General features: G+C 22.6%; 5 protein-coding genes across 5 annotated transcripts; 3 read left to right on the top strand and 2 right to left on the bottom strand.

The window, feature by feature from the left end:
* Positions 1 to 908: 908 nt before the first annotated feature.
* Positions 909 to 2,005, bottom strand: PCHAS_0500600 (CIR protein; the record flags this gene model as incomplete). Its single annotated transcript, XM_051321023.1, has 3 exons — positions 909 to 1,001; positions 1,106 to 1,858; positions 1,994 to 2,005. The coding sequence occupies 3 exons, from the start codon at positions 2,003 to 2,005 to the stop codon at positions 909 to 911; spliced, it is 858 nt and encodes a 285-aa protein (XP_051176929.1).
* A 1,802-nt stretch (positions 2,006 to 3,807) lies between these two features.
* On the bottom strand, positions 3,808 to 4,967 carry PCHAS_0500700 (CIR protein; the record flags this gene model as incomplete). The annotated part of the gene is made up of 3 exons (XM_016800079.1): positions 3,808 to 3,891; positions 3,997 to 4,815; positions 4,953 to 4,967. 3 exons carry the CDS (start codon positions 4,965 to 4,967, stop codon positions 3,808 to 3,810), a joined length of 918 nt encoding a protein of 305 aa, XP_016655131.1.
* A 3,750-nt stretch (positions 4,968 to 8,717) lies between these two features.
* Positions 8,718 to 10,164, top strand: PCHAS_0500800 (fam-a protein; the record flags this gene model as incomplete). Its single annotated transcript, XM_016800080.1, has 6 exons — positions 8,718 to 8,848; positions 9,001 to 9,232; positions 9,328 to 9,397; positions 9,568 to 9,677; positions 9,771 to 10,001; positions 10,156 to 10,164. The coding sequence occupies 6 exons, from the start codon at positions 8,718 to 8,720 to the stop codon at positions 10,162 to 10,164; spliced, it is 783 nt and encodes a 260-aa protein (XP_016655132.1).
* A 1,780-nt stretch (positions 10,165 to 11,944) lies between these two features.
* On the top strand, positions 11,945 to 13,632 carry PCHAS_0500900 (erythrocyte membrane associated protein 1, putative; the record flags this gene model as incomplete). Its single annotated transcript, XM_016800081.1, has 6 exons — positions 11,945 to 12,180; positions 12,370 to 12,601; positions 12,701 to 12,770; positions 12,929 to 13,038; positions 13,137 to 13,370; positions 13,528 to 13,632. The coding sequence occupies 6 exons, from the start codon at positions 11,945 to 11,947 to the stop codon at positions 13,630 to 13,632; spliced, it is 987 nt and encodes a 328-aa protein (XP_016655133.1).
* A 3,858-nt stretch (positions 13,633 to 17,490) lies between these two features.
* Positions 17,491 to 25,797, top strand: PCHAS_0501000 (reticulocyte binding protein, putative; the record flags this gene model as incomplete). The annotated part of the gene is made up of 2 exons (XM_016800082.1): positions 17,491 to 17,545; positions 17,663 to 25,797. 2 exons carry the CDS (start codon positions 17,491 to 17,493, stop codon positions 25,795 to 25,797), a joined length of 8,190 nt encoding a protein of 2,729 aa, XP_016655134.1.
* Between the last annotated feature and the right edge of the window lie 603 nt (positions 25,798 to 26,400).

A 26,400-nucleotide genomic window follows, 5' to 3' on the forward strand; every position in this document is an offset into this window, starting at 1 on the left:
TTATTTGCATATAAATACGTGCTCATTGTTATATTTCTCAAATATTTAATATCATTTAATAATATTTTATATTTTTTTATAAAAATAGGTGAATGACACTTAATATGGCTCTCATATATCAAAACCCGGATTATTTATACTAATAAATCCAATATGGCTTATTTATTATTGCTTGAATTTTATATTGTCTTTTAAATAAGAAAATAAAACCTATTAAATTTATCATATAAATAATGTTTTTCCTTTTATAATTAAAAAAATAAATTAATAAATGGACGGGTCGGCCTGCATATAATTCTCTATATTAATTAATTCCATTTTTCTCACAGTTTCTCATAATAAATATTAAATTATTTAAATCGGCGTTATCTTATAAAATCAAATCGACATTTGGGGATCATCTGTCTATATCGATTTCGATATTTGATCGATTATCCCATAAGCTATTAACCTCAAATTAACAATAAAATACAAAAAGTACATAATATACTTCAACACATTCCCATTAAGTTATATTAATACGAAATGCAATTACTATAATTTGTCCTATACATATTTTTAATAACTCATTTCCTATATATATTTAAAACAATACCTTAAGCTAATATGTTATAAAGTTATTAAAAACTATAAAAAATTAAATGCGATGGGGTACTTAATCCTAACCCATATGTGGGTTTCACAAACACAGCCTTAACCCTGATCCACAACATAAAAATATACAAAAAATATATAATAAATATACATATATAACTTTATATTTTATTGATTATATTATTTAAATGCTTTTATAAACACAAAAAATAAGCTCCAAAATTATGGCCAAAAATTACTTATTTCGAAATAGACAGCTTCTTATCGTATATTAACCATTATTACTGTTCCTGGAATAATCACTATTTTTCGAATCATATATTAATGTTCATTTTCCTCTTTATTTTTTTTATTCTGTTTCTTATATCATGTCTTTGAAGTCGTTTATCAAATCCAAATAATGAATACTAATATAAAAATGACAAACGTATATACATTTTTTGATCATCACATATAAGGAATCACGAAAAAATATTTTAAATATTATATTTATAAATTCCTTATTACTTACCTTATAAGCAATACCCAAAGATATTGGTATTGCAGCAAATATCAATAAAACTGTAATTAATTTGGTTGGTGTCGTTTTTATCTTTGGAAGAGTTGGAAGATCGTTACAAGAACTGCAATTTTTAGCACGACTATTTTTAAAATCATCATAATCATTAAATAAATTATACAATATTTCTCTATATGAACTATTTCCAGTAATATTATAATCCTGATTAAGACCTTCAAAATGTTTAGCAAAATCTTGAGCATCTTGCAAACAATTTGTGTAACTTTTTTTTTTCCCATCACATTCAGTATACAATTTACATATTGATTTTAATGGAACATAAAGTTTCGTCATTTCTTTAATATCTATACTCATCAAATATGGATTTTTATTTATAATATCCAAATAACTATTATAAGACCCATCACCATTTATTTTATCAATAAAATTCTCATTATCCTTTATATATTTTTTTTGAAAATCATTTAGATTACTGATTTCATATTCTTTTTTTTGATTTAGTTTATAAAATAACGATAAAATAACATATTCACCAAATTTCTTCATATTTAAATCTTTGTCGTTCATAAAATAATTGAGCATTTTTATAAAATAGGAGCTAACTATTGCTTCATAAGGAAAACATTCCCCACCCCCATTATCGCCAGTACAATATTGATTCTGTATATTATCAAATTCAATTATTGCCTTTAAATTATTCACATCCACAGAAAAACCTTTATCGATTGCATTAACTAATTTACACTACAAATATATTTTAAAAATTAATAAAATATGTATTAATGTAAATGATACTAAAATGAATATTAATGAATTTATAGGCGATCTGACATATGAATCACATGTGAAGAGCATATTTTATTTAAAAAAATTATATACCAGGTTATCCATTGTAATTAAATTATGTTATAATTTGGAGATTATGTGGGATGACAATATTTATATATGTTGTATGAAATATATGTTGTATTTACTTAAGCTCTTTACATATATATTATCTTTCGTTAAACATATTATTCTTAATTTTAACTTCATATAAAATAATAATACAGTAATATTACTAAAATCATATTATACTTATTTATGGCAATTAGCTAAATCACCTTAAATAGAGGGTTGCTTAATACACTTTTACCATATGTATATATGATAAATTCTATACAAAAATGCTATTATTATGATAATTCTTAAAAGTATATAAATGGTTATTTAATAAGATATATTACATTTTTATATACTTGTTTCTTATAATATATAATAGTTTGTTCTAAAATTATAGTATTTCAAATTAAGTCATATGATCCATTTCCTATGCAAATCACATAAAATTAAATTATTTTTATTTAATATAGATAAATTCATAATCCATTTTAATGTGTTCAGTAACTTTATTATTATTCCTACGTACATCAATTTAGAAATATACCTTATTGGGTTATTTTATAATATATTTTGAGCATCTTTTCTACGATTTAAAACAAAATTTAGCACTGATACCATATTTATTGAGTTATTTATAAGCTAAAATAAATCTTTTAATGCATATTGTTTTTAAAATAATACTTAGTAAATGCTAAATATATAACACATAAATAAGTATTGATGCAATTTTTAAACCATAATATAAAACTATTGTAATTAGGTTGTTATGTTGCACTTTAAGAGGAGAAAAGTGAAATGCATTTGCTCTTTTAATATATATATTTATATAAATATTCGATAAATATTCTCAGGGTTAATTTTTATCTTATATATTCTATTGTTATATTTATCAATGTATATACATTCAAGGAATTCATTAAAAATTCTATATTTTGTTATTCTATGATAAAATAATGCTATTTTATATTAAAAAATGATGATTTATTAAGAACTGATAATATAATACATGCTAATATGGAATTATAAAAAGACATTTAACATGAGTTGAGTCTTTAACCCATTCTCCATCGATCCAGTTTTTTAGAATATAAAACCATATACCCCCAACTGTATCCTTAACAAAATATGTATCGTTGATAGCTTTATAATGCACTATTATATGTCATTGATATATTATTCATTCAATAAAACAAATATTTATATATTTCTGTTAGAAAATACTATTATATTTTTTATATTTTTTTACTAATATTTATAAAAAATAATTGTATGTAGCATATAATAGATATGTATTGGGATCTTTTTTACATTTTTTTTTAAATTAATTATTAATTTTTTAAATAATATATAATTTTATAAAAAATATATTTTTTAATCATTCATTATGTTGTAATGTTTTATTCTTAAAGTTATATGAATAAATTTAGAATAGAAAGAACCATTCCAACAACATCATCATTATATATACAATAATAGTTTATCATTTAGTATTATAATTATATAAATATTTTTTTAATTATACATATGAACTTATTTGTCTATAATAATAAATGAATTTATATATTTATAGTTTTAATACTTATATTGAGTTTTAAATTAAAATTCATGGAGTTTTAACCCCAAAATAAAGCATTTTATATTTATCGTATAAATAATCGTTTTTTCTTTTATAAACAAAAAAAATAAAAAAAATAAATGATACAGGATTATCCTGTATGTGTTTGTATATATTTAATAATCCCATTTTTCATCGACGCAATTTATAATTATTCCGATTGGTTCTTTTCGATGAATACATTTGTAACGCCATTTTAGGCTTTCTTTTGATCACTCAAATTTATAATCTTTTTCATGGCTTTTCTTTTCGCCTTTTTTCGCCATACGGGTGTTAAATACTAACATAAAAATAAAAATATATAATTATTTGTCTTTTTATGCACTCAAAAAATATGTTGTAATGTATATTTTTTTAATTTATATTTTTGAATTGTAATATTTACCTTATATGAAAATCCTAAAATAATGGGTATTAAAATAAGTGGAACTGCAATGTAGGATAGTTTATTTGCGTTATTTACACTTGTTGGGGTTACTGATGGAACTGGTAAACTAACTTTGGTGGGTGTATCTATTTTTGAAACTTCAAATTTCAGTTTCGCAAACTCCCATTTTTGTTTACCATTACATAAATTCTCACAACTTTCTACCCCTTTTGGTAGCGTCAATTCGGGAAGTTGATCATTATTTTTTCTAAGTTTATCATAATCATTTTTTAAATTTGACAATACACTACAATATGGATTACAAATCTCTTTCCAGGGCGCACTCAAAATACATATACGATAAAATTCATCACATTTTTTAGCAGAATTTATGCATTCTTCGTTGTTTGAAGAGTTACTACATTTATTAATTGTTTCACATATTCCTTTAAGTAAATCATAAAGTCTTTTAAAGTATAAAAAATGAAATCCCATTATATCTTCGTTTTTATCTGTATACTGACGGTATTCACTAAACCATTCATTTTGTGTAAGTATGTCATAAATAGTATTTCTTATAAGCTTTATATTCGTATTTTCCCTAATTTTATAACTAAGCCATAAAATAGCGTATTGGCCAAGTTTAATATCCTCTGGCTTTTCATCATCAATGCTCTTAAGATTTTCTACCAATGCCGTAAAAGCGGAGCCAAGAATTTTTTCATCAGTGTCACAGTTTTTATTAGGACAATAAGCTTTGAGTATATCATTAAACTTATAGTTTTGAGATCCTGAATCAAAGGTAATATATTTCTCAATCTGATCAATTTGTTCACACTACGAATATATTTACGAATTAAAGAAAAGAATGTATCAATATAAATTATACTAAAATGAAAATTAATATAACTTATAGGCAATTCAGCATATTAATCACATGTGAAAAGGATATTTTATTTAAAAAATTTATATACCACTCCCTTAGACATTATAATAGAATTTAATTATAAATATTACGCCTAAATAAATATGTGTTACTTGCACATATATATAATATATATATGATTAAGCATATATTTACTGTTTATAACAATTGAATTAATGTAAAATAATAATAAATGTGGTTAAAAAGAATATTAAATTTCATTTATGTCTATTTAGCCAAATTCCCTTAATATATAATATGTTCAAATATTCTAATCATATAATAGAATAAATAAACAAATATGTAATATTTTTGTCAATATTCAGAATATTCCTATTACATAAATTTATAACCTTGTAATAGTTTAAATAAAGTATATCTCCTAATTATTATACGTTTTCACATAGAAAATAAAAATGTATTTTTTCGTTTTTATAATAAATTAATTTAAAAAAATTGTATTAGTATAAATATTTAAAGAACCAAAAATAATTTGCTACCCGAATTGTTCAAAACGCGTTTGTGTCTCATCATTAGACACCCTTAATGCACTTATATAAGTTACAATTCCTCGTGGCATATTGATCTTTAATATGTTTTCCAATAAATGAAAAGACATTTTTTTGTTTAAATTATAATATTTAATAAATAAATGAATAAATAATTCAATATTATTTTTTCTAATTAAATGATATATTTGGTGCATTTATATTTAATCAATATATATATTATAAGCTCATTTTTAAATATACAATAACCTTACTTATTTCCTAGCATTTCCTTATTATAAATATAATTAATCAATAGTTTTGAGTGCATATATTATTTAATTTTAAAATTAAAAAACATAATATGAAAATTAGGTTAATCGCGCTATTCCAATTAAAATAAATCATGCAAATTGATTAGTTCTGGGGTAATTGCTAGTATATATAATGCATATTATTATTTTCATTCTTATGATCCATTAATATATAAATGATCAAGAAATGTATTTAAACATAAAGAAATAAATATAGTTGTTTTGTATAATTTAATTAAATATATTAATTTTGAATTTTATAATTGTGTTCATACTTTGTTTAGAGTAATTAATTAATTCGAGAAGCAATATAATATGAGTTATCATTTTAAGTATACATTTATACTTATAACCTAAAATATATTATGTATTGAATATTTTTTAATATCATATAGTTAGTTTAAATGTAAATATATTATTTTTAACGAATATTATGGAATTATTAATATTGTATTGATTGGTAACTTTAATATCATGGCATCATAATAAAGTATGCCTAGCTAAAAATTGTAATTATTAATTTGATCTTACATGCAAACAATTTTAATCTTATCATACCTTAGGAATATATATAATGAATTTTATACCCATACAGTGTATCAAATAAGTATAGTATATTTGTTCGTATTCAGCAGCATACTAATCCATTATTATTACTATTATTATTTTTGCTGATATACCATTGTATGCTCCAATGAGATAATTAATGCAATCAAGAAGAATACTTCAAACCAATGTATAAAGCTTCTGTATTCCATTGTTTTAAAGAATAATATTTTAAAATATATATTATATTCTGAAAATAATATATTTAAAATATAAATTTATAAGTTTATATATATAATACCCTAACACAAATACTATTAGTTCAAATTAATGTTAATATTAAATTATATGAAGTTTCCACAATAAAACGACATTTCAACATTTTTTATTAGTAAAGTATTTTATTGATTATATGTATAAGCATATAATAATAACTCGAGTTCCATCTATCATATTATTTATAATAATTAAAACAAAATATGATATGAAATTTTATTAATATACTTATATTTTATCTTTAACTATTTTAAAATATAATTTATTTATGGCTCAAAATTATAAAACTTAAAATATTGTATATATAGTTCAATTTTTATTGTGTTATTAAAAGTGTTAGATGCATAAAACGTCTTTTATAGATAATGTTGTATTGTCGAATCTCGATTGATATTTTATGCATCTATATTTATGATTATCTATTGTATATTAGTATTACGTTTAAATAATATTAAGCATATACCAATTAACCTGAAAGTAATTATAATGTAGACAAGTGCTCCAAATGAATATATATGTTATAGTCTCATATATAAGATTACTTATAGCTTGGTTGAAAAGCTATAATTTAAATAAAAATAATTGCAACACAAATTATAAGCTTTACTAAATAAAATGCTTCATCAAATAAAGAAATGTATTGCATATAATGATATGCATAATTCAATATAAATATGGGTTAACAAGTCTTATATAATAAATAATAAGGGACCTTATATATAGTTAGCCAAAAATTAGCAACAACATGTGAAGTTATAATATTGGCATATATAATATATATGAACGAATTAGATGAAAGTACTATAACTTATGGGAAATATGTTATGCGACCCCTTTCATATTGATGGGTATACCCTTTTTTTGGTTGCATATTTAGGGATAATCTCAAGGTTAAATATACGGGATGGAAAATATGTTATGCGACCCCTTTCATATTGATGGATATGCCCTTTTTTTGGTTGCATAATTAGGCATCATCTCAAGGTTAAATATACGGGATGGAAAATATATCTAATCAACATTTATAGACAAATAAATATGATCAAATTACAAACAAATTAATAAGAATATAGCCATAACCCAAACCTCGATTCCATAGAACAAAACTATAACCCATAATACAGAACCCTGACCCATGATACATGAATAACTCGGCATCAAGAATATTAAAATAAAAAAATAAATTATTTTTATGTATGCATATATATATTTCTTGACTTTACAACTTTATGTTTCATTATTTTATTTTTATATTTTATTTTTATATATTATTTTTATATATTATTTTTATATTTTATTTATTTATATTTTTTTAAATTTTATATATACTCTGTTTTATTATTAAAAGGGAATTTATAATTTGTGTTAACTTATAAAAAAACATGCGCGTCAATATATTGCCAATAAATAATTTTTATAAAATTAAGAATTATGCTAGAAATTTTTTATTTAGTAAAATGTGTATTAAAAGTGATAAAAAAAAACACGCAAAATGTTTATTCTCATAGTGTAATTTGATCATACTATTATTATAATGAGGTAAAAAATATTGTTATTATAGCAATATTAGTAATATATAAAATTAACTGCATTTCTCAAATTAATTATTTTAATATTTAAAAAACAATAGACATACTTTATGTTAAAAAATGTGCATTATCAAAGAAATTTTATAAACACATGGAAAAAAATAAAAAAAATATTTTAATATAATTATTAATGTAGTATATATGTAATTCCATACGTAATGGAATGTGTTATAAATTTTAGACTGAGCTTAATCATTTATAAAAATATAAAACTTGTGTATTCATAATTTCATATATTAAAAATATCATTTATATAATATAATTAAAATTATTTATTTTTAAACATTATAAATTAATCCAACTATGAATCATACTATTCTTGATATTCATTATTTATGAAGTGTTCTATTATTAGCGTTATTTTGTGATTGAATTATTTATATAAAATATATATTAAGATTATAAATTAGATAAAACTACACGAATTTAGCATTTAAATTAAAATATGTATTTTTTTAAAATAAATATAAGTTTTTTATACTTTATTGGAGAAAATTATTTGCTTCAATTTTAATTAGGCTTGTGCAACTTTTCGAGTTGTTAATTTTTAATTAAAAAAATAGTAATTTATATTTTAACGTTTTTTTTGTAAAATTCAAAAATGAATAAGCTTTATATTCAAATAGTTTTTTTCGTTTTAAACATCTCCCTTTATGTGAATAATGTAACCCTTGCAACTGAGATTACTCCAGAAGAAGATACAACCCCCAAATCAAAAAATCGGTATTCTACGTAAGAAAATACAACAATATATATAATATACTATATATTATATATTTCTTATGAAACTATTGAATATATGCCTGTGAAACAATGCTATAATATAAATACAATACCTTTATTTTTGTACACATAAAAAATATGCCCATTTTTATCAATGACAGTTCAGAAGAAATATATGAAAAAAACAAGCACCTATTATGTACCAATCCCGAAGAAACTCCAAATGTGGCCGAAGTTATGAACGAAGCTGTAAAATATTTAGAACATTATGCTACAAAGGATGGTTATGAATTATGTCAAGATCAATATTCTTCTAGTAGGGTTTTTTTTAAAACAAAACATAATAATACAAAAGTTAAAAAATATTATTCTGAGGTTTATGATCCCGATAAGGTATCAATTAACGAACAATGTTAAAGTTATAAACCAAATTAAAATTAAAAAATGATTATAATTTATATGCATATATTTCTCTTTGTTTCCATTAGTATAATGAAATAATAAACATGTTATGGGATCCCGATAGCAAACATTTTTTAGATAAACCTTCTTCTAAAAGTATATAAAATATAAATAATTAGTCAAACTAGCATATTGATGCTACTATTTATCCGACATTTCATTATTTATTATTGCCATTGTTATATGATACTGTTTATTGTTTCCTGTATCTTCAAATTCATACTATTTTAATTTCATCCATGTAATTTTATAATATTGTTTTTTAGGAAAAATTGAACGTGTGTACAGTCCAAATTTAGTATTGATACAGCAACGTTACAAAGACTCGATTTTTGGCCGTTGGAAATATTTTTATGCTTTAGCTACAAAGGCTCAAGTAAGGGACCCTTTTCTCTTTAGTTTCGTTACAAATCATATTTTTCGTATTATTCACAATAATTTATTCAATACAATTTTATTAATTTTGTAGACATCAGAAGACACAACTATAATTGTCATGGCTTCAGGAAATATAAATGACCACAATCCTTCTAGTAAAGAATATAAAAACCCTATCGTAGAAAGCGCAAATTTATTCAAAATTGACATTGATTCTGAAGATGATATTAGAAAAGGAAAATTAAAAAAAGTGTTTGTTAACCTAGCCGGATACTACATTCAAAGAAGTAAATATCGTGTTGATATCACCAATATCGAATCTGTAAGAGACCTACATATTTTAATAGCACAATAATTAATTTCAACAATTGTTAAAAAATATGGTTTTAAATAAATGCATATATTTATAATATATACTACAATTTGCAAAAAATTTTAATATTTTATACATTCATCCATTTATTTTTTTTTCTTAGATTAATTAACATGCTTCCATTTAGCAAGAATGCATTGTTGGAAAATCTTTAGATTATTCTTTCATTCACATATAAGCATATATTTCATATATATTTTCAGCATTGTATATTAGAAGATTTATGTTAATAAGTCGATTTATTTTCATGCATAATGGTTGCTTTAAATTATCATCATAAATCATTTTTTTCATTATAATAAAGTATATTTTGTGTATTTAATTTTGTGAACAAATAAGTGTTATAATTCATCAATTATTTTTTCTGTACAATTGCCCTTTATATTCGTTTCTATCACTTTTTTTCATTAAAAATTTATGTTTCATACATTATTGTTTCCGTTATTTTTATTGTTTCCGTTATTTTTATTGTTTCCGTTATTTTTATTGTTTCAGTTATTTTTATTGTTTCAGTTATTTTTATTGTTTCAGTTATTTTTATTATTCCCACAAAGCTCTAAATTCAATACTTTATTGTTTCCGTTATTTTTATTGTTTCTGTTATTTTTATTGTTTCCGTTATTTTTATTGTTTCCGTTATTTTTATTATTCCCATAAAACTCTAAAATTAATTATAAATTAGTTATTTTCAATAGGCGATGTCTTAAGTACATAAAATATTTATTATTCATTCTTTTAACACTAATTATTTAGCATCTTAATAATAAGAAACATATCTCTAAGAATCAAAATACTACACGTATTTAGTTTATGATATTCTCCTTAAATAGGAAGGAAATAAGGAAGATATGTTTTTTTAAAATCAAAATTTGATGTATATCCCTATTTATTCTACATAGTTCATTTTTATTACACTTTTTCTACCACTATGTTTAATGTGCATATGCTATAAAAATATATTGAAGTATTCAATCACATTAAAAAGAATTATATTTTGCAAATTTATATATTCAATGACGTAGTTTTGGATTATAAATTAATGTTTCGCTAATCATCGGTCCTAAATAATTAATTCATTTAATATTTTTTCTTTTATATGCATATGCTCCTTTTTTATTAAAGCCTATATACTATTTATTGACATTTGAATCTCTTTATAATATAATTTATAATCTTTCACATTCCAATAAATATTATGAAATTTAAAAAATTTCAATCAAAATGGAGCCCATAATAGTGCCCCCCCAAAATATATCGCATAGAACAAAAAAGTAATTCATGTTACAGAAACTATATACACAATACATAATAACTTTCCCTAAAACATGAAAAATTCATGATTCGCCATCAAGAAAATTATAATTAAAAAATAGAGATCTTTTTTGGGTAAGATGCTCCATGATTTATTTTACATTTTTTTTTTTTTTTTAAATGTGTGTATATATATATATATATATATATATATATATAATCAGATGCAAGAAATATTTTTATAGATTTTAGTTTTGGTTTAATGAACTATAAAAATATAAAACTTGCATATTCATGATGCTATATATTAAAAATATTTATTTTTAGGTATTATAATATTAATGAAATTATGAATAATAAATTTTTTTATATTCATTATTTATGAAAGTTTCTATTATTAATGCCGTCTTGTGATTGAATTATTTATATAAAATACATATTAAACTTATAAATATGATAAAACTACACAAATTTAGCATTTAAATTAAAATATGTATTTTTTTAAAATAAATATAAGTTTTTTATACTTTAATGGAGAAAATTATTTGCTTCGATTTTAAATATACTTATGCAACATTTGGGTTTTTAATTTTTAAAGCAATACAATATATTTTTTAATGTTTTATTAATCAAGCCAGAAAATGATTAAAATATATATTAACATAATTTTTTTTGGTGTAAACTTGCTTGCATACGTAAGTGATAAATATTTTGCAAAAGAACTTGCTGCAAGTAACGATGCCATACACGAAGATGTTTTAGCTAATACTGCTCTGCAAGAATTTGTTTCATCCAATGATTCTTTACAAAACCATACCATGTGTACTGATGCTGCACTAAAACAGTCTTCATCCAATATCACACCGCAAAAAAACACGTAAGAAAATATACCTATATACATAATATATATAACCACACGAAATATATCTGTGGATATGTTTGTTCATATATGAGAATATTATATACACATTTGCATGCCGATTCGATCTTCAAAATACTATTTATAAATACATTTTGTTTTTTTTATTTTACAAATTAAAAATAATCCCACTTTGACCAATGGCAGTTCGAATGAAAATTGTGAAAAAGGAAACTCACAGATGTGCAGTAATCCCGAAGAAACTAACAACGTAACGGAAATCATGGACGAAGCTGTATATCGTTTACGGCAGTATGCTAATTTTAATCATGGTTACAATGATTATTATATAGGCAATGAGGAACTATCTTTATGTTTTACGGAACATGAAGGCACAGAAATTGAAAGATTCTATCTTGCAATCCCCAATCCAGATAAGGTATGAAATACCAAACTTATTTTTTTATGTTATAAAATTAAGTTCAAATAAAAAAATATAATTATTATATATATGCACATATTTTTTTGTTGCCATTAGTATAATGAAATAGTAAAAATGTTTTACACATTTAAAGGCATTTCCTATTTGGGTAACCTCGATGTTAAGGGTATATAAAAAATCATCAATTAAACATTTTAATATATTATTTTCATGCTATGTTTCCCGTTTATTTTTTAATTTTTCATTCTACCATTTTTCATCCGCCATATATTATTTTTTTGTTATGTATTAACTTGCATAATGAAATATTATAATTTTTTTTAGCAAGAATTGTTCGCAAATATTATTCAAATTTAGTAATGATGTATAATGATTATAAAGGTCGCACAATACCATTTCATGGATATAGTTATGTTTTATCTGCAGATGTTCAAGTAAGGAAAACTTTTTTCCCTTTGCCCCTCTATATATGATATTTTTCATATTATACACAATTTATTCAAATATAAATATATTTGTATTCATTTTGTAGGAATCAGAAGACATAACAATGTTTGTTCAAACATCTGTGGATATAAATGGCCACAAGGATGCCAATAAAACAAAATATAAAAACACTATTGTAGAAAGTGCAAATTCATTCAACACTGATGTTTATACGAGTGAATATACCCAAATGCAAAAAATAAAAAAATTGTTTATTAATTTATCCGGACTTATCATTAAAAAGAAAAGCGACTACGTTGGTATTACCTACGTCAACTCTGTAAGCAATATAAAAATTATAATAACATAATAATTTGGTTTCGTTATTATCAAAAATATATGCTTTCTCTTAATTTTCCATATTTATAATATTTCCATTCATTCACAAACAAATTGACGCACTTTATATATTTATCCATTTTTTCCTTTTTTCGTAGATTTATGATGATAAATCCCTTCCAAAAAGTTTTCGTGATAGAGACCTTAGAGCAAAAAATATGTTACACTTTATCAATTTAATAAAAAATAGTTTTAAAGAATAAATGCATAATCCGCATAGTAGTTTTCATTTTAATATTGGGGCATATATATTAATAAAATCAAATTGTTTTCATACATCATACTTATTTTAAATTACCATCATAAAATGTCTTTTATATGATTTAATATTGTATGCTTTAGATCTATTTTCTTAGCATTTTATTATAAGGATAAACCTCATGTATTTTATTTTGTGAATAAATAGAACAAAAATGTTGTAATTTATGATTTTTTTTGTATGCCTGCCCTTTATATTAGTGCATATCATTTTTTTGTGCTAAAAGTTTTTGTTTTGTTATTTTAACCATATTAAATCTATATTAACAATCAATTGTATATATTGTACTTTATGGAAAATGGGTTATGCGACACATTCCATATTAGGCTGTGCCTTTTTTTCGCTGCATATTTTAACTTTTGAACTTTATCTCATGATTAAATATACGGAATAGTGTCTATATTTAATCAACATTTACAGACTGATAAATATTACCAAGTTATAAAAAATTAAATAAATATCCAATTTATAACCATAACCCCATACATAAATTCCATAGAACAAAACTATAACTCATGACAAAGAACCATACCCCATTACATATAATAATAAAACACATGCTTAACAATACCATAAAAAATATATAATATTACATATAATTAGTCATCTAATTGAGTTTATAATTTTAGACAAATAGACGCACAACTATTAACATCACATGCTGATCATAAAAATTTAAGCTATTATTTCATATTATATAATTATAAAAACAATATTAAAAAAGAATATCCCAAAAATATTAACTTTTTTATTTATTTTATTTCCCTTTACTGTTACTTTATTATCCCCTTTTTTCTGTTGAAGAATATAAAAAATTTTCAAAAGGGATATGTAACTTATTAATTTGTTTAGATTCTTAACATTATTCATATTAAAACCTTTTTAACAAGTAAAATAAATTTAAATAACGAGAAGTAGACATGCACATATTTTCATATAAAATGTTGCATCAATTGCAAATTTTTATTTCTCTAGGGAGTTAAAAAAATATAGCGACACCAGCTTATAAAATTGTTCTACATTGCTAATATTACATTCCTATTAATAGTATCAAATGTTGTTTATACCAATTTAATGGATTCTTATTCGAATTATTCAATTTTTATATTCTTTAATTACTAGTTCTAATACTTTTGTTGCGTGCCAATTTTATATCTTTTTCTCTTTTTTCCTTTTTATTCTTATTTTTTATTGGGATTAAAACTTTTAATTAGTGTATCTTTATCTATTCAAAAAGTTTCATCGTCGCTCGTTTCGATGTTATTATTTTTCATGCTTACTATACAGCGGTTTTTATCTTTCAGTTTCACAAATCATGATTTTCCAATAATAGCAGCTTTAAAGAACCAAAAGAAAACATCCTACAAAATATTTTTCATATTTAACCTTTATTTGAAGAATTCAAAAAATTAATTGTCGTATGGAATTTGTTTTAATTTAATCAATTTAAAACAGTTCAACAATGCTACTTGGGAAATCAAATTAAAAAAAGTAAAATCATACAGAAAATACATTTATGGTATTTGCATATTTTTGGAATATGCTGAAATAATATTTTAGTCATAAAAAATGTTTTAAAATATAACTTCATTATTTAGCCTGATACTTTAAAGTTGCAGGAAAATAAAGAAAAAGGCAATATACTAGTAATGCTGAAGACAACCAAGATACATTTATTAATGTGTGTAAATGCGTATAAGAAATTTTATAACTTATTTTTGAGTTATATTTTATCTTTATTAGTTACATCCCGCATTATTTTTACAATATAACTTTCTAAATATTTTCATAATAAAAAACAAATAAAATCTCGAATAGAAATAATCACAAATAAACACAAATTCCTAATGAAATAATATCAAACGAAGGTATGTATTTTTTAAGCATTATCCACTTTTAAGTTCATATCCATTCAAATGTCTTTAACACAAAAATAAATACATATAAAAAATATTATGCACAACGATTATATATTGGCTTATGATAAGTTGTCCTTACATGGAAATTATGCTTATTTATTTATTATTATTATTATTATTACTATTATTTGCCTTATTATTGCTATTGCTGATACTCACCATTATATACCGCAGTGGCATAATTAATGCGCTCGATATAAATTTTTTAAATTATCTATAACATTTACTTTTTTAAGTGTTTAAAAGGTATTATTTAGAGTAATATGTATTTTTTCTCATAAAAATGCCATGTGTTAAAATATATATATGAGTTTGCATATTTATAATAACAGTAAATTATAAATAAAAAAAAATTAATTGTTATATAATTTCCCTACAAAATTTCCATCACACATAAATATGACATTGCCTAAATTAAACATGTTTCAGTATTTAACCATTTATATAACTTAAAAAAAATATATAGTAGAATAAATGACGCCATTTTCATATCCCAATTTTTTATTAATCATTATAAAATAGTTGCAACCAAAATATATTATGAAAAAAATATTTTTTCTCATTTAGCTATTTTAAAATACATTTATTTTATATATATTAAAATTTCCCAATTTACACATATAAAAACTATTAATAAAATAATGTTGATAATATAATGTTATACAATATGGGAATTAATTAAACCGCGCAAAATATTCCTATTTCATGAATTTTAATTTTAACAGGAATTTAAAGTAATTAAGTTCAAAAATTGCATTAATATAATTGGGATTTACATTATTTATTATGCAGATGCTTATATTATAAATTTTTATTAATATATATAATTAACTGCATTTTCAAAAATAATGATTAGCATTTATGATATAATTTATAAGGGTATTATATATGGGTAGCCCAAAATTAACACTAAATATAATGTATTAATATTACGCATTAATAATATTTAATTTATATTAAACCGTTAAATGCAAGCTTAAACTTATATTTTTTTTTTATTTACGATTTTCTTTTAATATTAATGCTTATTATTTTTTGTGTGTTGCAAGCTTAGATTTAATCTAGAGGTTACTAAATTGAAATTGCTGCACATTTTTTTTATAATTTTTACTTATATATTTAAACGGTTATTTATTTCTATGTAATGCTTTATAAACCTGATTCAATGAATATTATAAAATTTTAAAATTAAGTTAAAACAAAAATCTACACATGGGACCCCACATTATTTTAAATTATATTTTATATAATATAACACTAATTATTTATTATAAAAAAGAAGCATGGGTTATTATCATTTAAAATATGCATTTTATTTTTAATTAAAAATTATATAACATTTATTCATGCATAAAAAAAACAAAAATATCCTATATTGCAATTTTATATCTTCCTTTATTTAGCTATCATTATATTTTTTTGTGTGTATTATGGGCTCACTAAAAGAGGATTATCTTATTATTTATTTCCCTTTTTGTTAATTAATTCTTATAAGTTTTTTTAATATTTGAATTTCTTGCAGCACAATTTAATTTTAAAAAAATTTGTTATATCTACCAATTTGTTTATTTGTAGAAATTTTTTAAAGATATATGAGATAATAATTATTTTATTTTTTATATTTCCACACCACCAATTATTCATTTGCTAATTAGTAATTATCTATTATAACTATAATTTTTTACTTAATAATAATTTGTTCTCTATACACACATTTTTTTATTTTTACAAAACAAAACGATGTAACTATATATAAGAAAGAACATTAAAAGTGGAAAATTAAAATAAAAAAATAAAAATAAAAAACACAGTCATGAAATAGAGAAATAAACATATGTAAAACATATTATTTTTCGTTCTAGAATATATATTATATTTTTACGATGAAAAAATTTATTTATATTACAACTGCTTATATTGTTCTGTTTACTTCATTAGGTAACAATAGAAGCATTTAACTAATATTTACAATTCTTATATACACAAATTTATTTAACATATATTCATATAAATTGGTACACTTATATATTAACCTTTTTCAACTTTTACATGCAGAAGTAACTTATGGGAGACGAATTGAGACGGAAAAAAAGAACCATGACACACAGTTAAACAATTTTTATTTATATCATAATTTAGGAGGAAATCTTAATGATTCAAACTCTTCAAATGAAAAACAAGATAATAATAAAAATAATGTCATTAGTGATAACAAATTTATACAACCCCATTCAAATACATACTTTGGAAATCAAAAGGACACTGCAAATGATGAAATCACATTATACAATGACTACACAAATAAAAACGACTTTGATACTTTTAAAATTTTTAATAATGACAACGAAAAGTCAAATAGAAAAGAAACTATAGTTAAAAGTTCTTTTATACAACAACCCATTGCGCCACCATTCGATGCTTCTCTATATAATAAAATAGATATTATATATGGTACATCATATGCCACCGAAAATTTAGAAACTTTTTATGTGAACATGGGGGTAGCTCATGATCTTCAAAAATTACTCTCTGATCATGCCTATTATAATTCAAAATATGTAATAGAATCTACAAGGGCTAAACTCAAGCAACTAGATGAGAGTATAACAAAAATAATAAAAGACTGTGAACATATAAAAAAAAAATTAATAAATGCAATGCTCAATTATCAAAATCCTCTTTATGAATTTTATAAGAATCGCACGAATGGTTATTATAATTCATATGCAGATCCCCAAAAAAACTATGTAAACTGCATGCTTCCACGATATAAAAATCTACTACCCCAAGTAGATGATGCTATTTCACCGATGAAATATGATTATGAGTATTTAGCTTATTATAGTCCATCGAGTGTAGATTACTTTTATAAAAAATATGCTATGTCTACGAAAGATCATATGAGTTCTCAATTGAAAACTTTAAAAAATTATACGATGATCAATGATAAAGAAACTGTTCCACATATAAAATCATTAATTGAAATTTTAAAGTCCGAAGGGGAACATGACAGTCTTGCAGCTAAACTATTTTTTTTAGAAAAGCAATTTGAAGATACTATAAACAAATCGAATAAATACGCGGAAAAGTGTAAATCGGCGGATTCAATAATGAAAGAATATCTAATAGACAGTAAAAAAAAGCATGATTACGATAAAATGTTTGGCAAGATTACATTGATAGCAATCAAACGATCTCTTTTCACGTATAATTTAAATAACCTAAAGTCTTTGGATACAGTATATAAGTATCAAAAAGAAGTATTAAACCGTCTTGTTAAAACAATAGGAAAACTATTAATAGAAAAACCTGATCCAAATAACAATCAGGTATTGAAAGATAGTCTTGATGATTTTAATGAATTTGATAAGCCAATACCCAAATCTAATTTAACAGCATTAGAAACAAAATTTATTGAAATATTTAAACAGAAATGGGATTCTTATGATAATAAAAAAACTCTTGGCAAAAATAGTGAGCAATATAGCACTGTAACCTTAATTTTACGGGGGATGCAAGAATTCAAAGGCATAATTGCTTCTATGGAAGTTTACAAAAGAAGGAGCGTTAATTCAAAAGAGAAAATTCGGTCCAAAATCGATGAAAATTTAAATAAACAAACTTATGAAGAAATAGAAAATGGATTGAAGGACTCTTATGCATTAGTAAAAGGTTGGAAAGAATTAAAACTCCAAATAAAAAGACTATTAGAAGAAGACTATGAAAGAGCTATTGAATTGGAAGGAGAAATTACCGATTTATTTAAAAAATATTTGGAAATAAATGATGAAATCATACGTTTAAACACGTTAAAACTCGAATTAAAAGAAAAAATTAAAAATATATCTGACAAAAATGAATATGTTAAAAAAGCAATTGACTTAAAGAAGGTGGTAGAAAATAACAATGCATACATTGATGAATTAGCTAAAACATCGCCATATCAAGTTACGGAATATGTAAATAAAAAAAATAAGATATATAGTACAATAAATTCAGAGTTATCTAAAATTTATCAAGGAGACCTCGATGCACTTTACAATGAATTATCTTCTATAGTTAAAGAAAATGCCATTGATAATACAGAAGACAAAACGGAACTTGAAGATTTAAAATCGAAAATATATAAAGAATATAATAAAATTGAAAACATGAAAACTGAAGCAGTTAAATTAAATTTAAATACCATCGAAGATAACAAAAATGAACTTTTGAGCACTATTGTGGAAATGAAAAAACATATATATAAGGAACTTAACAATGAGCTAAATACAATGGTAGAAAATTTTAAAAGTAAAGAAAATCAGTTGTCAAGTAATATAAGTGATTATTCTAATTATAAAGACGAATTAAATAAATATAAATCTAAAATTTCAGAAATCAAAAATCAATATAATGATCAAAGTAATATAGACAATATAAAGGACGAAGAAGCAAAAGATAACTATGAAAAATCCAAAGAATACATCAAGACAATATCTAACAAAGAAGACGAAATATCAAAAACCATAAATGAAATGAAACGCATGAAAAATGACATCTTAAATAAAGTGAATGTATTTGTTGATTTCGAAAATAATAAAAAAGAAAAGATTAACCCAGAGCACGAATCATTTGCTGAATTGGTAAATAAAATAAAAAATAAATTTTCAGATGACCAGTTGAGTGATTATGAAAAAAAACTTAATGATATTAAATCTTTAATTAATGAAACAAAAAAGTCCATCGAAGAGGAATACCAAAACATGAATATTCTTAAGAAGGTAAATGGGTATTTAAAAATATGTAAAAATACGACAGAATCTATAGAAAAATTCCGTAATAAGAAAAATAAATTAAATGAAATATTAAATAAAAATATAGAAACCATAAAAAATTGCAATTTAATAGAAAAATCGTATACAAACCAATTTGATAGTGCATTAACAGATAAAAAGACAGAATTAGAAAAAACATTCACAGAATTGTCTTTAAGTAATTACGAAGCGAATAACAATGAATTGATAAAGTATTTTAATGATTTAAAAGAAAATTTAGGAACACCTAAAGGAAACATCCTATATCACCAACTCGCTGAAAAAGAAAAGGCTACTAATGACATCGAGCAAAAAAATGTTAATGCAAATAAAAATGTTTCAAACATAGAAATAGTAATCCATACATCAATTTATAACATTAGTGACGAGATAGAAAAATTAATTGGAACAAATATAGAACTCCTAAATAAAGAAATACTTAAGAAAGCAGAAACCAGTATAACCAATTTTAATGAAATAAAGGAAAAATTAAAGCATTATAATTTTGATGATTTTGCGAAAGAAGAAAATAAGAAATATGCTGATGAAATTAACAAAATTAAAGATGATATTAAGACCTTAGATCAAAAAGTCGATAAAAACATAAAGAAATTAACGGAAATAAAAAATACATCAGAGAACTATATTAACGAAATAAAAACGCAAATAACTAATTCAGAAGATGTAACAGATAAAACCATATATAATAAGGATCCAAAGGAAATTGAAAAAAAAACAAAAAATATAGTAACAAAAATCGATAACAAAAAAAATATATATGATAATATGAAAAAATTATTAAATGAAATAGCAGAAATAGAAAAAGATAAAACTTCGTTAGAAGAAGTAAAAAATATAAATATGTCATATGGAAAAAGTTTAAATAAACTATTTTTGGACAAAATTGACGAAGAAAAGAAAAAGTCTGAAAATATGATAGAATCAATGGAAAAATATATAAAAAACATTGATGAAATAAAAAAGCAATCACCCAAAGCGGAAATTAACACATTTAATGTATCACATTCCAAATATAATGATCATTATATTACTAGTCAGAAAAATGATAAAAGTATTTCCGATATTCGTGAAAAATCTTTAAAACTAACAGAAGGAAATTATGAGGAATCAAATATAAATGATATTAAAAACACGTTGCAAATATATCTTTTAGACGCCCAAAAGCATAATAGTGACACAAATCTTTATTTAAATGAAATTATCAATCTATATAACATTTTAAAGTTAAATAATATTAAAAATATTATTGGTGAAGTAAAAGGATATACTAAAAAAATCGAGGAATATAATAAAAATGTAAAATCGGAATTAGATAAATCAGAAGCACTAATTAAAGCCGTCAAAGAAAAGCCAGACTTCGAAACATGTAAATCGAAAGCAGGGTCAACTATAGATGATAAAGATGTTGATGAATGCATAAAGAAAATTGCTGAATTAAAAAATTACATTTTAAGTGAAGAGTCTAACAGCAATACCTATTTTAAAAATGCTAAAGAGAATAATGAAAATGCATCACTACTTTTTAAAAATATCGAAATGGCAAACAACAAGATTCAACACATAATGAAAACTCAAAAAGATAATGGCACTAATGATATGGATTATAATTTAGATGAATTGAAGGAAAACATGGATAAATCTAAAAAATACACAGACGAGGCTGATAAAAATGCAAAGCAAGCGGAAGAAAATAAGAATCTGTTTGAACAACATAAAAAAGATGTTACTGAACTTTTAAAGAAATATTCTGAATTAGCAATAAAAAATAATATCGCACAAACAAAGAAAGACTCAAATATTATAATTAATGAAATAAAAGAATTACAAAAGCGAGCTACCCTTCAAGCAGAAGCATCGGAGCAAAAAATTAACAAAATAAAAAAAGAAAAATTTAGTATTGAAGACGACACTGCTAATAATAATAAATCCAATAAAGCAGCTATAGGTATTCAAACCTCTTTGGAAAATCTTGAAAATAAATTATTAAAAATAACCAATATAAACAAAAAAATATATGATTGTTTAACAGAAACAGAAACAATAGAGAAACAAATATCAAGTTCTTCCATAAATAGTCAAGATACAGAATTAAGTAGCCTTCAGACATTTTTAGAATCCCTCAAAGACCAAAAAAAAAATATTGAAGAGCAAAAAACAGAATTAGATAACCTTGATTCTGAAATTAACAGTATAGAAAACGATGTTGATCAACATAAAAAAAACTACGAAATTGGAATTCTCGAAAAAATAAAAGAAACTGCCATTACAAATAAAGAGGAATTAGAATCAATAAAAACCTCAATAGAATCAACAATAAAAAATGTAATATCATCTTTTAATACAAATGACTTAGAAGGTATTAATAGTAATGAAAACTTAGAAAAATATAATACTGAAATGAATAATATATATAACGAATTTATTACCTCATACAATCTAATAATAAATTATTCAGAAGATGCTTCAAAAGAACCCATAACATATGATCAAATTAAAAATACACGAATCACTGCACAAAATGAACTCTTAAAAATTATAGAAAGCAAAAATAAATCTAAATCCTACTTAGATAATGTAAAAATAAAAGAAGTTGATAGAATAATTACTCATTTTAAAAACAAATTAGATAATGTGAATGATAAATTTACAAACGAATATTCAAATATCAACAAAGGTTTGGAGGATATTTCAAAATCTATTGAGAATGTTAAAACCTCAACCGATGAAAATTCATTATTTGATATATTAAAAAAAACCAAAGATGCGTATATGGGAATGATTGGTAAAACATATTATAGCTATAAAGATGAAGCAGAAAATATATTTAAAAATATGGTTAAATTAGCATATTCTTTAAATATTCAAATACAAAATAATTCAGGCATAAATTTATTTGACAATGTTAATATAGCTGTATTATCTAGCTTAAGTTCAGAAACAAAAGACACATTAAAATTTATTCCATCAGCAGAAAATGAACCGGAAATATATACGAAAATACGCAATTCTTATGATACTCTTCTCGATATATTTAAAAAAAGTCGAGATACACATAAAAAGGAACAAGATACTTTAAATATAATGGCCAAAAATCAGCATCTATATGAAAAAATACATGCATCCAATGAATTAAAAGGTGCATTAAGTGATACAAAATACAAAAAAGAAAAAATATTAAACGATATTAAACTAGTTTTACATAAATTTGATGAATTAAATCAATTAACATGTGATTCTCAAAATTATGATACTCTTTTAGAATTATCAAATCAGAATCAAATAAAAACCAAAATTGACAATTATGAGCAGGAAAAAAGAAAGTTTGGAATGGATTTTAATGTAGAGACTGTGGAAGAAAAATTGGATAATATCATTAAATCTATAGAAAAATTAGAAAATGATCATGATTCTTCAGAAAAAAGTGACTCTAATATACAGCATAATGACCAATTAAACGAAATGACTGAATTATTTAATACTGAGATAAAAATCATTGAGAACAAAATAATCGAAAAAAATGGTTTAATTGATAAACTAACAAAAATGAGAAAGGAATGCCTACTTTTTTCATATACAACATTGGTCGAGACTTTTAAAAGTAAAGTAAGTAATTACTCGGAATTTATAACATCTGCAACTAAATTTTCAAAAGAATATTTAGAATATATTAATAATAGTACCGATTCTTTAAATGATGACATCGATGCATTACAAACAAAATATAATTTGAATCAAACAAAGAAACATATGGTAAGTAACATTACCGATGTTACGAACGATAACAATAACTTAATAGAAAAAGAAAAAGAAGCTACTCAGACAATTAATAATTTGACCAAGTTATTTACAATAGATTTCCAAAATGCTGATGCCAATATGTTATACAATAATAAGCTACAAATGACTTATTTCTATTCCCAACTTCAAAAGTCAATTGAATCCATAAAGCAATTGTATAAAAAAATACGTGCCTTTAAACTATCAAATATATATCTTATTAATGAAAAATACTTCGATATATCCAAACAATTTGATAATATTTTACAGTTACAGAAAAATAAATTAACAGAAAATTTAAATAATTTAAAGGAAATTGAACAATATGTTTCTGATAAAAAAATAAATTTCCTTCATACAGTAAATGAAAATGCAAATTTCAATTTCAATGTGCTTAAAGAGGTATATGATAATATCATTAGTCGTGAAAACAAAGCCCATGATATTGAAAATGTTAATAATAAAGAAAATGAAAATATAATGCTATACACAGATACAATTACCAAATTAACAGAAAAAATACAAAATATCTTAAATTTTATTACAACTCATGAAAATGATAATAATATAATCAAGCAACATATTCAAGACATTGATGGAAATGATGTATCAAAAATTAAAGAAATTCTAAAAACCACAATACAATCATTTCAGCAAATTCAAAATAAAATAAATGAAATCAAAGACCAATTTTATGGTAATAACAATATAAATAGTATTATAATTACCATATCACAAAATGCAAATGATGTAAAAACATTATTTTCTAAGGATTTAACTATAGAAAACGAACTCACGAAAATACAAAATCGTTTAGAAAATATTAAAAATGCTGCTCATGAAAACAGAAGCGAACAAATGATTCAATATACTAATGCTATACACAATTATGTTGTGCAACAATTTAACAAAATTGAGAATAATCCAAATCAAAACGAAATAGACAGCACAATGGAAAATATACGAAATTATAATAAAGAATCCGAAGTAAAATTACAACAAATATCAAATTCCCAAAACGAATTTGCATCAATAATCCCAGAGATTTCTAAGCTTATTGCTTTAATTAAATCTAAGTATGGCACTAATAATAATAATATCTCATATAAGTTTGCCATTAAGCATGAAGAGGATGCCCAAAACATACTTAATGACTTAAATAAAAGCCAAAATATCCTTAGACAATCAATAAATCAAAATAAAAAGAGTATAGAAGATTTAGGACATAAAAAGCAAGGTATTAACAATAATAACAATTTACACACTATTAATAAGCACCAAGAAATATCGCAAATAAAATATCCTAATAATACATCCCATAATAATAATGATGATGCCCAATATAAAAATTATCATCACTCAAATTCAGATAAAACAGATTCCTCCAAAACAAAAAGTTCAGGAGATTCTATTAAATATGCGGGAGCAATTGCATTTGGTTTAGTAGCGTGCTATGCAGTTGCAAATTTCCAAAAAAAAAATGATACAAATGAAATGGATTTAGATAATGGTGAGATCTTTTATCATGAAGGGGAAACTAAGTATTTTGAAAGAGGCGACGAAGTTATAGAAATAAATATGAATGAAGACTATTGATTTAATTAAAAGTTAAAGTAATAAAATATCATCATTTTACACTTTCGAAATAGACAATGTTTAATATTAATTTTTAATTTAATTACTTTGATTAATTAAAAAATATGTATTCTACAAGTTAAAATTATAAGAAATTTACAACCCAAAATAATAAAAAGTCCCTTTATAAATATTTTACATATATAATACAATAATTTATATATTCAAAATAATTTTTTTGTTTACATATATAAATGCTAGTTGCCGAATTTTATATGTGTGGCATCCATTTATAATTGTAATTATATAATAATAAATTAACACATTAATGGCATTATACAATTAAATCATTAAAATTTGTCTCATTTATTAAAATATTTGCAATTTTTTTATTTTTTTTAACTTTTATATTTTTTCGTTTTTTTTTGTTATTATTATAATTTTATATATAACTTTTGTTGCTATATATAAAAAACAAATTTATAACTTGCATTAATATGCAAAAAGATGTTTATCAACATTACTATCGATCTACAGCTTCTATCATCTTATGGTTATAAAAATTTCGATTAAAAGTAATAAAAAAATCAAACACGAAATTCACCACAATCGGAAATTGTTATT

This window comes from Plasmodium chabaudi, assembly GCF_900002335.3.
Source record: "Plasmodium chabaudi chabaudi strain AS genome assembly, chromosome: 5".
Lineage (NCBI taxonomy): Eukaryota > Apicomplexa > Aconoidasida > Haemosporida > Plasmodiidae > Plasmodium > Plasmodium chabaudi.